This window comes from Hippichthys cyanospilos, chromosome 12 (assembly GCF_059441005.1).
Source record: "Hippichthys cyanospilos isolate Australia breed blue-spotted pipefish chromosome 12, RoL_Hcya_1.0, whole genome shotgun sequence".
NCBI classification, from domain to species: domain Eukaryota; kingdom Metazoa; phylum Chordata; class Actinopteri; order Syngnathiformes; family Syngnathidae; genus Hippichthys; species Hippichthys cyanospilos.
In genome coordinates this window covers 6,881,059-6,894,460 of record NC_142380.1, presented here as the reverse complement: position 1 = coordinate 6,894,460, position 13,402 = coordinate 6,881,059, and the positions used below count along the sequence as shown (strand labels likewise).

At 37.2% G+C, this 13,402-nt stretch overlaps 1 protein-coding gene and 1 long non-coding RNA gene across 3 annotated transcripts; one reads left to right on the top strand and one right to left on the bottom strand.

Annotated features, from left to right (window-relative positions):
- Positions 1-1,732: 1,732 nt before the first annotated feature.
- On the top strand, positions 1,733-6,363 carry LOC148414628 (uncharacterized). Its single transcript, XR_015867362.1, has 3 exons — positions 1,733-1,784; positions 3,176-3,498; positions 4,525-6,363. It is a non-coding gene; the product is annotated as an uncharacterized LOC148414628 (long non-coding RNA).
- gdf15 (Growth differentiation factor-15) lies at positions 5,600-9,549 on the bottom strand. Of its 2 annotated transcripts, none has more exons than XM_088428634.1 (2): positions 9,222-9,549; positions 5,600-7,842 (listed from the first exon to the last, which is right to left on the bottom strand). In XM_088428634.1, exons 1-2 carry the CDS (start codon positions 9,529-9,531, stop codon positions 7,118-7,120), a joined length of 1,035 nt encoding a protein of 344 aa, XP_088284760.1. In that variant the 5' UTR covers positions 9,532-9,549; the 3' UTR covers positions 5,600-7,117. The 2 variants fall into 2 exon arrangements, with proteins under 2 accessions (XP_088284760.1, XP_088284761.1); XM_088428635.1 differs by having other exon boundaries at positions 5,600-7,839.
- Positions 9,550-13,402: the final 3,853 nt, after the last annotated feature.

Below are 13,402 nucleotides of genomic sequence, written 5' to 3'. Positions count from 1 at the left end.
AAATAATCCAGGAAAAAAAAAATGCCATGGACATCCAACAAAATTAAAACACAACATATACACCTCACATAAAATGAATACGCGACGCTCCAATGAAAAGAACTTTGACACATCTGCAAATACAATGAAGCCTTTACACACACAGACAAAAGTCATACAATAGCACCTTGTTTTTTATTTTCCTCATTCACAGGAGATGCGACAGTTCAATTGTCTCACCTGCCATCAAAGACAGTTGGTTTGGATCCAGCGTAACCATAGCAACAGTGAATAGCTCTGACTCAAGGGCAAAACGTTGCAAATTGTGCACAAGATTACTCTAGAAAGTTTCAACTGCTATTTTTACACTGATATGGAGAAACACGGTGTGCAATTGTGTACAGTTTTTTAAAAAGAATTTTTAACTCAAGTACATTTTTTTCCATTATTTTTTAAAATTCGTTTCAAAGCAGGGCCTACGAATGACTGAATTAAGAAGAATTGAGTATTGAAGCTTTACTGTAATTTATTACTTTATAAACCAAGAGCACTAAAGTAATTGATTACCTTACATACTAAATAATTTACGTAAATCATATGTACTGTAATGTAAATCAGATGTGATGACTTTATGTACTTTAGGACTAAGGTAATTGATTGCTTTAATATTTATATGACTTGATTAATGTGCTTTAATGTACTTTAATATATAATTGATTACTTTAAGTATTCAATTGTGCTAAAATGCTAAAATAAGTGATTATTTTTATTTTTAGTACTAAAGTAAATAATTTCTTTACACACTTTAGTAAATAATTACTTTAGGTACTTAAGTACTAAAACAATCAATTACCTTTCGGTGCTTTAATATCTATCACTCGATTACTTTAACGTATTTTAATGTATAATCAATTACTTTAATATCTGAAGTAATTGATTACTTTAACTTATTCAATGCCAAAGACGTACTTTTACATTTTGCTTTTTTTCCCCAGACCTTCTATCTTTTTTACTTATTTATTTATTTTCATATTTTGAAGTGTTAGACTAAAGGAGGGTGGTAATGAAATGAAAGATTCAAGACCTGTTTTCATTCAAAAAATGTTGATTCTTTGGAATTTTAATCCCTCAACAATGAATATCTGTTTTTACTTTATTGCTGTCCTGCACATATGGTTCAAAAAAGATAAAGAAATACCTAGGATTGAATGTCTAAACTCACAAAAGGAATTAATCAATGACCTAAATGCCTCATTTATTTAGTACCAACCGTTTTTAGACATTCCTCTGAACAAACACTTGAGAAAAAAATAAAAGTATACAGGTTCCAAGAATTTAATATCTGTAAGATTTAATTAGTCAATTCGTTTATCTCTCTCATCATTCGATAAGATACATGATTCTACATGCAATATAATAGTATAATGTATAGCATGTTGTGGATTAGTGAAGCGGATCCACACTCCGCAATCTTCCACTTCAAACATTCACTTCATTTTTTTATGAAAAGGCTCCTATCATTATTGTTCAATTATCTCACCTTGAGAGATATTAACCCCATGTGACTCATGTTTGGAAGACATGAAACATGATGATAGAAGAGATGTAAGCGCAGGCATGTTGCTCGATATTCATTGATAGGCCATTTTCATAAAAAGCGCTAACAGGAAATGTATTTTGAGTTGCTTCTTCATCCCCCCACTTTCATGAGATGAAGAAAGAGGAACTACTCTGTTGAAAGTGGAAGAAACTGGTGAAAACTTTCTTGACTTTACTCATAACTCTCCACGTTGGCGCCCGGAGCGGTAAGACTTTCTTATTCTTCACCCTTAACCAAAAAAAAAAAAGAAAAAAAAAATCTTCCTTTCGCCGTACTTGATGTTCTGCCAAAATAGCTTTTACAGAATGTGGTTGACTGTTTAATTAAGTGTGCTGGAAAATGTTCTCGCAGGAAGTCAACCTTTTATTTGTGGTCATTTGAGAAGAAAATCCTTCAAGATGTACAAAAGTTCAAATTAGTTATAATAAGATTATCATCACCTGAGTTGGGCATGATTGTCTTAATTGTGTAAACATAAATGTCATAATGATGAACATCTACTTTAACCACAATGAAAAACAACAATTACTCTCCTTGTAAACGCAGAATGTTTGAAGTTCCGCAAGATGAATAAAATATATTTCAAGAAACAATCTTTCGAAAGTAAATACCTTTTATTAATTGTCTTTATCAGATAATATACATTTACATTATGTATACATATAATGTACTGTATTAGGGTTTTAAAAATACATGGCCACCCCCACACCTAGGGAGAAATTTTGATATACATAATTTTCTGCTGCTTTTCTTTTCATGAAGTATTCATAGACCTACTGGTGCATATTCACAACTCTATTTTTGACATTGCCGGCCATCCCTGACCCCTAGAATTTAAGGCACACCAACGAAAATTTAAAAAGAAATCTACGTATTTGTCACACAGGACAATAATCCGAAGATATTTACACAGAAAGATGGCATGTGCAAGTTTTATAAACTTGGGTTTTTAAACTTTTATTCAAACTGCATGTTTACAGTAACATCATGCGTTCAACACAGATTTAACATAAATGCACATTTAGAAATTAGCGCAGCACTAACATATTTTCAACATAACACAGTCGCTCTCAAATTGTTAGAATACTGCAACAACGCAACAGTAACTCGACTGATTTCTTTTACTGGTGAAGCGTGCCCTCTGATGACAAGTAAAATAGCGGTTCAAACTCAAAATCAATACTTTGATTGCGTCTTCTTGTGTCTCCCTTTGTTTACTGGGAAAAATCCCCCTGGTGGTCTAGCAAAAACAAAAACAAAAAAAAACTGGGCTATTAGCCACAGGGTTCAAAGCATAAGAAAAAAGCAAAAAAAAATTTTGTGATATATTTACTGTATACATACTGTATGCACATGTGGCTTGGAGCCAGCAGCTATTCCAATATTTGCTATTTTTTCAGTATTATAATATTGGATACAGTAACCTTAAAAATCACTTTTTTAATTAACATACATATAATGATTTATATTTGGTTATGATCATTTATACGTTTTGGTATAATTAATTTGGAGCAAAAGTCACAATGAAAAATATTTACGCAAGGTGAATTCCACATCCGTAAAGTGTTTTATTTATTTATTTTTCTGTATTTCTAGGTCATGCATCTCGATCCCACTTGTGTCCCTGCAAACAGCACCGCATGTGCAGCCCCCAACTCTCCCGTAGGTCTGGCTGTGGGCCTGACACTCTTTTTTCTCATGCTGCTTGCAATTATTGTTACGGTTACCATCAAAATCTTGAAGCACAAATGGAAATTGCCTATATCGGGTCAAAGGAAAAGTCAAAAGAAAGAGTGCCCAGAGACGCCACAATGGGACCATCAGTACTCCAGCATGGTCAGGACACAATCCACTGAGAATAACCCCATCTATGAAAACGTCAACGACCGGAAAAGTGGTGGCAGGCCTCCACAGAGCAGGTGAGAAATTCTCTTCTTACACAATTCTGTTTATTCACAAAGTGTGACATCTGAAAGTTTTGTCCCTAAAAAAGAACGCATCGGAAACAGATGAAGAAACATCGCATGTGATGTGATTTCCCCATTTGACTTCTGCTCGAAAGAAAATGCTCCATTTAGACTGGGTGTTATGTTCTGAGTCGTCAAAGCAGCTGCTGACTCACTGCTGGAAATTTAAGAACACAGCTATAGCACCCACGACGCGTAATTAAGTACAAGAAGAGAGTATAAAAATTCTATAAAGTGAGCCTTCAAAATTATGAAAAAATAAAAACCCTAACCTATTTCATGGCTTCATATCCCTACATGTTTGAGCTGTGAAAATGTATAAAAAAAAAAAAAAAGCTCTGGGATATATTCTGCCAAGGTTAGCTGCTCAGCTAGCTAGCTAGGCGCTACGCGAGCCACGTTAGCCACCAGCTAGCTTGCAAGCGAACAATCTTTCCGGGTTACTCTCGGTCAGCTCATCTGTGGCATCAACTCCTCATGTGGGAATTTAAAGTTCACAAGAGATCATAGTAATAATGAAACTGTGGCATCAAGGATGCGAGTGCTAATGTGACCAAAGAACGAAAATATTTGTTTTTGTCAGCAAGACCGACCCTCACAATAGAAAAAAAATAATAAATAAAATACACTGTATTTTAAGATTTAAGGAAGTTATGACATTTGAAACTGGCAAAAATTAGCTTTTGCTTCGACCTCAAAAGAAGAGAGTGGCTTGTGATTTTACAATTACAAAATGTACTGTGTAAGAACATTTGACTTTTTCAATTTTCCCCAAGAACTCAATCAATAAAAGAAAATCATATTTTAATATCTTAAGGCTATCTGTTCTCAAATTTAGAGGGGAGTCCTCAAGATAATTCAAGCAAAGTACAGATACCAGAAAAGTTGACTTGAGCAGTAAAATAACTGTTTTTATTTGCACTTACGAGTTGTTTTATGCTTTTGACATTTACGGAGCTGCTGAATGTTTCTCCGCAGGCCATCTCGTGCACCCCCTGAGGATCTGTACTTGCAGTGTGATTCACACGATGACGTAATCTACAGTAATGATCCCGCATGTAACCTCGCCATTCTCCCGGATTCCCGAGATGACGATGTTTACATTGTCCCCGAATCGTAGGATAATACATTTCATTCACTTAAAAAAAGTGTGCCATAGACCATGCTAAACAAGGGTGGAAGTAGACAGAATCACTGTTAGATATTGGCAACCAGAGGAGTTGATGACTGCAGCTATGGTTAGCCAGAGTTGTACCACATTATTTTCATTAAAAGAAGCAAGCGGACCGAACCAACGTCTGAATGCATGCATTTTACAAACTGGGGAACATTAAGATGAGCTTTATTCTGTATTGAGAATTCTTCAAGCACTCCCATTAGTACTGTTTACTTACCTTTGTTATCTTATTTTGAAATACTTGCTTTTAATCTTGAAGTCTTTTGTCATTTAGCTATTTGCGGTGTTCGTGTTAACAAAGGTTTTTATCGTCTTGGTTTTGAGAAAAGAACTAGCAGACTGACCCAACATTTGAGTCTATCCTTGCTCACACACAGGGCCATTAAGATGACATTTATTTTGTGCAGAATTCTTCAAATGCTTCATTTTTTAATCAGTTTTATCTTACTTTGAAAACATAAGATTACTGTATTTCTGTTCACACAAAGGTCATAGACCGCAATTCAAATGCATCGCTTGTTACGCCATCTACATAGTCGATCTGAACCAAGCATTATTTATTTTCATAAACCGCGGAGAGCTGCAACATAAGAATGAACGCGCCACATGGGGCTCCAGAGCCGCAGGTTGCTGACCACCGCTCTACAAGTCTTGTTTTACTGCAACAGTACTTAATTTTCCTGCATTTTCCTCTCAACTCGTCAACCTTTTGACTTTTCTCTGCAACATAGACAGTCTGTCCCTTGAAAAGGTCAAGGCTACATTCAAAGCAGTGTCAGGCTCATTAAAAGGAGATAGCACACAAGTTATCAATAATGTGATCTCCCACGCTGACACACCCTGACCTTCAAAAACTACTGGACTCATTTAACGACAGCAGAGCCAACAGGAGCATTTTGCTCCCTGTATGTTTATTCTGAAACATCTTTGTTGATCGTGTAAATTCAAGTGCAACAGGTCAGTATGGATAAGTTAAAAAAAATACAATAAAATAATAAGGACAATACAAAAAATGTCATGTTACAATACCTTCAACATGAATGGCGATCAAATTAAAAAAACAATCTACTGTGAAATAGTGATTTCCAACCCACCATGCCGTGGAGTGGAAATTATTGGTTTTCTTACAAATAAGCCATTAAATAATAATTCCTTTGACTATGCCTGTGACATATAGTGATAAACAGAACAATCAAACGCACTTTGACGAGATGGCAGGAGATATAATTCACCAGAAAACGTTTGAGAATGACATGTTGTGTACATTAAATAACCGCATTAGTTTGCCTTACCATCTGTTAGCTTAATGCTAGCACATATGTGAAAACACCAGAGACAGATTAGTATCAGAGTCGCATTGTTATTACCTTTAAGTCAGCAGTTTTCAACTGTGTACCCCTGGGGGTATGTGGCCATACATCGGTATGTATGTAGGCATTTACATGAAATTTTAACAGGATTTCTGCAGGTATCAGCAAGTATAATTCATGGCTTTTACTGCCATTACAGAATACCGTTTCCTTTTCAAATTAAGAGCAAATGAACTGCAACTTTTTCCTAAATTGTCTTATAGTGACTGCTTTGCTAAATGTTGTATGCCTTTGTTATCTTAAATTTTGCATGGATGAGCCAGAAATAAAACTGACTATGTTTTACATCGATGGTATATTCTGGAGTTATTCTGTTATAACAGTAGCTCAAAAGTTTATTAAAGCACATATGGATGGCACAGCACTTTGTCTTACATAGTTTTTTTTTTCATCCAAAAATACCTTGCATCGGTACAAATAATATAGACTGTAAAAAATGTCAAGTAAATAACAAGGTTTTTACTTTTTTTTTTTAACTTCCCATTATTAATGATCAAGGGCAGCACGGTGGAAGAGTGGTTAGCACATCCGCCTCATGGTGCAGAGGTCACAAGTTTGATGAGGGCTTCAACCCTCTTTTGTGGAGTTTGCATTTTCACCCCGTGCCTGCATGGGCTTTCTCCAGTTACTCCGGTTCCCTCCCACATTCTTAAAAACATACAGGCTAGGTATGTCGGGCACTCCAAATAGCCCTTTAAAAGTATGTTCTGGAGTGTGAATTGTTCGTCTCAGTCTGCCTTGCGATTGGCTGGCAACAAGTTTACCCCACATCCTGCTCGAGACAGCTGGGATGGACGAGATCAAGGATGGATGGATAGATGGATCTTGATGATCAAATCACAGTTGCCCAAACTTGTCTTTCCACTTATTCCCATAAAAATAAGTAGTTGACGTCATTTGACGTCAAGGGCACTCCTCGGTAGTTATCCTGTTGACGTATTTTCACGTCAACGGCACTCAAAGTGTTTAAGGCAATAAATAAAACTTTGAATAAATAAAACATTGTAGAAAAGTCGTCGAGGACTTAGGCGCAATGACATTTAGTGACGATGAGGTCGTTGAAAGGTGTGAGTTTCAACCTGCCCCAGTGGTCGTAGTACATGAGGACCATGGGCTCGTAGGAGGCGGGCACACAGCACGGGCGCGGCGACCCGCCCTTCATGATCTGGTACAGGCGGGACTTGACCTGCGTGTGCATGCTAGCCGGCTTGTAATTGTGCGGGCAGGTGCCGTCGCACAAGTGCATGGTGTACTCGGTGGGCGCCACGATCCAGTCGGTCCATCCCATGTCTTTGAAGGACACGTTGACGGATTTGCGGCAGCACCATCCTTCTTGGTTGCACTGGTCTTCCGCGTTTGAGCGAGGCAGACGTCTCTTGGCCCTGGGGGGCATCAAGTCCAGTTCCAAGGAAACGGCCAGCTGGCCTTCGCTCGCGGCCGCGCTCACGTCCACAACCAAGGACGTATTGGCGTCCTCCGTTTTGACCCACTCTGCCGCCTGAGCGCCGATGTCCACAGTCAGGCTTTGTCCCTTTGAGAAGTGGGGGGGCGCTTGGGTCCATTGAGAGTTGAGAACATGGACTCGAATCTCCTGAACTCGACTCGAAGTCCGCCCGGAAAGCTTCAGCTCGGCTCGGGTGAGGACGGCCTCCCTGTGGATGTTTGAGTTCTTGCGGAAAACGGCTCTATGCCACTGCTTGTGGTCAACGGCTGGCAGCGCCCTTGGATCTGTCACCTGAGGTGCTACTGCTGGCCCCGTAGAAAGAAAGAAAAAAAAAAGTCAACATTAGGTATTCAACAATGGATTAATTAATCAAAAATTATTTGTCAACATAATCAGTTATCTTTTTTGATCCATTAATCGTTAATGAGACAAATTCTTATACTTTTTCTAAGACAATACTTTGAAACAAGTGTAAATATTTTTAGTAGTGTTTTTTTTTTTGGGGGGGGGGGCTTTAAACAGTGCCTTATTTATTAAACTTTAGACCCTTTCAAACTTCATTTGTATTGGTCCACAAAAAGATAATCAACCTTAAATGTCGTCTTTTGGATGATGAAAAAAATCCGTTATCAAAAAGAAAGAACTTCATTATTAATACATCATTTTACATAACAAAATAATCAATATAAAGTGTCAGACCTGTTCTCAAAAAATATATATTCAAATAAACATTTGTCCACAGAAAAATTCTAAACATAAAGTGTCCTGTTTTAGGATTACGGTAGAGATCTCTTCACAAATATAAATCATTAGCTTAATTATTAATAAACGTTTGTCCTCCCCAATAATAATCAACAAAGTGTCAGACCTGTTCTCAAAAAAAAAAAAAAATATTTGTCCACAAAAAAATATTCAACTTAAAGTGTCCTCTTTTGATATCATCGTAGAGATGTGTTCACAAAAATAATAATTAACTTGACAGGTAACGAGAGGTGGCACATGACAAGTTGGATCAACCCGTTCTAGTGCGGGAGACAATCTGAGTTTTTTACAATAATGAAATTGAATAACCTACTGAACAAAAAATTCGTTTCATGAACTTATATTTACCTGAAATAATTAATTCATTCAATAATTATATTTAAAGGATTTATGCATGTTTGTTTGTTTTATTTAAAATCTCAAATACTCCCTTACAAATAATCGATCGATCATCAATCAAATCCATGTACGAAGAATCATTTATTTGAATAGAAAACAAAAGGATATGTGATCTGAAAAATACTAATCTTCTAGATGTCTAAATAGCACTAATAGAAATTAGATAATTAAATATATCAAATATATATTAAATCTATATGAATTCCCTTTTGTTTTGAATTCAAAGCTACTAATAATAAATGGATTAATATGAATGTTCTTATTCAATATCGTGAAGTGAAATTTAATGAATAATATCCCTTTTAATATGCTGCCTCATTTCAATTGAGTAAATGTGATTTTTTTTATTTCCCCGTAGAGTGTAGCTGAAGGCAGAGTGGAACATTTGCTTTGTTAATCTTTTTTCCGGGTCAGCTCTCATGAGAAGATTTCATGAATGAAGCGTGCCTCAAACATTCCATTCTACTCCCACTGGCGCGTTCCTTTCACTCGCGCGCATTAGTCAGAAAATCAAGCGTCTCACCTGTAGATGGAAAAAGCACCATCGACAGGGGTGCTTCCATCGGCCGGCTGCCGTTTCCTCTCATCTCCCTCACTTTTTCCCAGTACAGTCCATACATCCTCCTTAATTCCTGCTGGGACGCCTTTTGCGTAATATGGGGCTTCTGGTTCATGCCGAGTGAGCTCAGGATTCCCATCTTGAGCGCCTCCAGCAGCTGGAGCTTCTGCTCGTCTGTCTCGAGCGTGGCCCCCCAGGCCCGTTGTGGCCTAGACCCGCCTGAGCCGGAGAGGAGGACGAGCAAAGAACAGAAGAGTTTGCATGATCCCAGCATGGCCGCTTCGCTCTGGGAGTGCACCTCGCTCGATGTTGATCATCAAATTCTTGGCATGCTTTCATTTATAGAGCTTGCGTGCGTCTTGCCACGCCTCCTTGCTCACTCAGGTGGGCTTAGTCAGTGTTATGCTGCATTTTTCCTGACACTAATGAGATCAAGTTTGGAAACAAATTAACAGAAAATTGCATGGAAAATCTGTTTAATAACCAGCAGTATATTGTGCTCATTTATGCAAGGTGGAAACTGCTCACAGATGCTTGTCAAAAAAAAAAAAAAAAAAAGACTGAAAGAAAAAAAAATACTAGTCGGACTTATTCAATGTGTTTACTCAAGTAAAAGTGAAAATATATGCTCTAAAACCTACTAGCAGGAAAATGAAGCCTCATGAAGCACTTGTGATATTTTCTTACTCCTCCAGATGGTGCTCTTGGTTTAAAGATAAAGGCCAGTGCAACTCAAATGGATTATCATTTCCATGCTGTCTTTTAACCTTGTGCTGTATTTTGATCGTTTTTGGGTGTTTTTCTTGCACATCATTCTTCCAGTATTTTAGCCAATGCATGGCACATGTTGTCACCATCTGGCTGAAATTTCAGCTCCCTAGTGTCTTTCTTCCATGCTTTCCCTTTGATGTGAAAAAGTCTTTGATGTAAAGATCAAAAGATTGGACACAATCTAGATCAGCTACAAAATATGTAGTGCTTCACGAGGCTTCATTTTCTGATCACTTCTAAGAACAGTTAGATAAGTAACATCTTAATGTGTCATAAGAAGATCATCTTAATACTTCAGTAAGTCAACCTTTTGGGTTTTATTGAAAACAAACCATTTTTTGAGGTTGCCTTCTACACAGGACTATGGATTAAGGTACTACATTGAAATGAGTTGAGGAGCTTCATTGTGTGTCTTGCTAATGATGAGACAATGAAGCCTCATGAAGCACTTTTTACATCTTTAGATGATTTTTTTCAAAATAAAGGCTAATTCAATTGAAAATGATTATAATTCCACGGCATCTTCAAAGGAAGAATGCCACCTGAAGGAGCTAAAAAGTATCACAAGTGCTTCATGAGGCTTTTTTTTCCCATCACTGCAAAATACCAAAGCGGGCGAAAGGAACTAGCATCAGTGTCATGGGAGTTCTAACCCTTCAGCGACGGTAGTTTCAGGACATGTTAATGAGATGTTGCAACACATCCATTATATGTTTAAAGGGAGCCAACTTGTTTGAAGTTCTCAATGCTGGGAGCCAAGTTTCAGCATGTGCGCAACATGTCTGGCATAAACCAAAACAACGCAAAAACATGCAGAGCGAGTTGCAGCTGAGGTAAAGCAAGAAGATATAGTCCCTGTGTGTGTGTGTGTGTGTGTGTGTGTGTGTGTGTGTGTGTGTGTGTGTGTGTGTGTGTGCGTGTGTGTGTGTGTGTGTATGTGTGTGTGTGTGTATGTGTGTGTGTGTGCGTGCGTGTATGGATTTCTGAGCTGTGAGTCAGCGAGGTAATGAAGCAATCATGTACCACACCAGGTAATCCGACCTTGCAAGTTCCAAGTGTGTGAAAAGGCTTTTGTGAGTCACACAAGTATCCAATCATGTAGTTGGCCTCGCAACACTGACATCTATTATATAGAACTTTTCATTCTGCATGTTACTTGAAGAAAAGATTTGATATTGTTTGTTTTCTATAGCGTTTATCCTCACTCGGGTCTGGGATGAGCTGACGCCTACCATTCCTGTTCAAGACGTTAACCTCGGACCGATTGCCAGATAATCTATAACATATGGATTGAGTGAAAAATTGATTGATTTTCTTACTATTGTAAACATAAAATGTTCCCTCACAATAACGTGGTTCACATTTCACAGCATTTTATTTAAAGCTGGTAGATAGGGAAAGTTAGTTCAGTAGTTAATTGGTTAGTTTGTTCGCTTAAAGTAGTTTTGAAATGTTTGTGGTCATCTTATTAGTACAATGGATATTGTTTATATTTACCAGTAAAAAAAATGTTTTACACTGGTCTTTACACTGCAGAGTCTGTAGTTTTCACTTTCTATAGTCCACTTTTAATATATTTTTTTCACAAATATCTGTATTGACACCACTGGCATTCCATATGTTTGTGTGGTCTTGTTTTTCCCACTGTCAAAACATAGAAACTCATCATTACAGTATTGTACTTGCATCACCGCTGCGCCCTCTAGCGGCTCTTCACTTCAAAGCTCTCCTGGTCTTAAGAGAAATGATTTCTTGCAAATTTTAAACAGCTGAAGCGCTCCTGATATTCAATTGAGCTGTGGTCCACAGCATAAAAGGTAAAAACGGTTGCCTAAGCGCCTACTATCAAAATAATAAGACTGTTTTAACATTTTTTAAACCAAATACATATTTATATCAGTATTTCATCCAAATATCGTTTTTTTTTTCAAATAATGGTAAAGAAGCGAATTGAAGAGTGTTTCCAAACTTTTGAACGGTACAGTACCGACAGGAAAATCTCTTTGAACACACCCCTGCAGATTATTTTCTAGTGGAATGATCAAATGTGTCTGTAGCTGGCAAAAACAAACAAACAAACAAACAAACAAACAAAAAAACTCATTCTAATACAGGCAAGACAAGGACACCATGAAATGACTGATGGCCAAATGAAGCTTCATGAAGCACTTGCCCCATATTTTTACTCCTCTATATGGCACTCTTGGTTCAATAGGCTTTGAGAAATTATCTTCAAACCAAGAGCTTCATGTAGTGGAGTAAAAAACAAATGAAGTGCTTCATGAAGCTTCATTTTTCCATCACTAAATAAAACTAAGTAAAATTAGCAAATTGAAGAGCTTGTTTAGATTCATGTTTCCATCCTCAAGTCCCAAGTTCAGCCATGAGTAAGGAATTCCCCTATGAAGAACAACTTGGGCTTCATTGCCCACTCGTATAATAAATGAGCATCACATTGCAAGAGACAAGCCATTGTGGTTATGAAAATAAATAAATAAAACAACAACAAAGAAGTCCACTGTATGTACTGCTGGGTGACAACAGAAGCAGATGACTTCAAAGCGCTATTGTTAGATTTTGTTGCTATTGTTAGCTATTGTTGTTTTCCTTTTTGGGTATACAATTTGATTCAGAATCGATTTTCAATATAAAATGATTTGTTTTGATTCTATTTAAAACGAATTCTGCTTCCATCTATAGGTATGCAAAATATACTATTTCAGTCTGCTTTGCAAGACACAATAACAAAAGGATACAAAGTGTCTTTTTTTTTTTTTTTACAGTTATTAAGTTTTGGTTTGAAAGAAGCATGCTTTTTTTCCACATCAACAGCATGTGGACAACCACTACACTTTGAAGCTAACTATAAATTGTATGGTTTTTAGTATAAAATAAGATAAACAAAAAAAATGCATCTGTGTAATAGTAATTAAAAAAAAACGTCGAACAGGATACATAGTCATTTCACAGGAAATTGCAGAACCAAAACATGTGAAAACCTTGCATAAAGGAAAAAGTTTGATATTTCTCAGTGCGTTTATGACAAACAAAATGTGAAAATAATAGGTAGGTAAATTGAGAGTATGGGCAAAAAGCATAAAACATGTGCCAGTTTTTTAACGAGAACGTTAATCTCGTTTGATTTTCGATGTATAGGGCCACTCAACAGAAAATGTGAAAATGTTCTAGCTACGCCCCTGGGAAGTTTATTTATTTATGTTTTTTGTTGTTGTCCTTTCCTACCCCTACTCCTTTCTTAAGAGTCAAACCGATTGATGAAATAATCGGACACTTCGAAGGGGTTCTCGTTTGTGTTCTGAGGAAGATGAGCAGGATGAAGAGGAGGGGGCCAGGGGGGGGGGGGGGGGGGGCGA

Coding starts and splice junctions, on each gene's coding strand:
- gdf15 (XM_088428634.1), bottom strand. CDS start 9,531: ATGCTGGGATCATGCAAACTCTTCTGTTCTTTGCTCGTCCTCCTCTCC. Junction 7,843..9,221: donor GGTGCTTTTTCCATCTACAG/GTGAGACGCTTG, acceptor CTACGGGGCCAG/CAGTAGCACCTCAGGTGACA.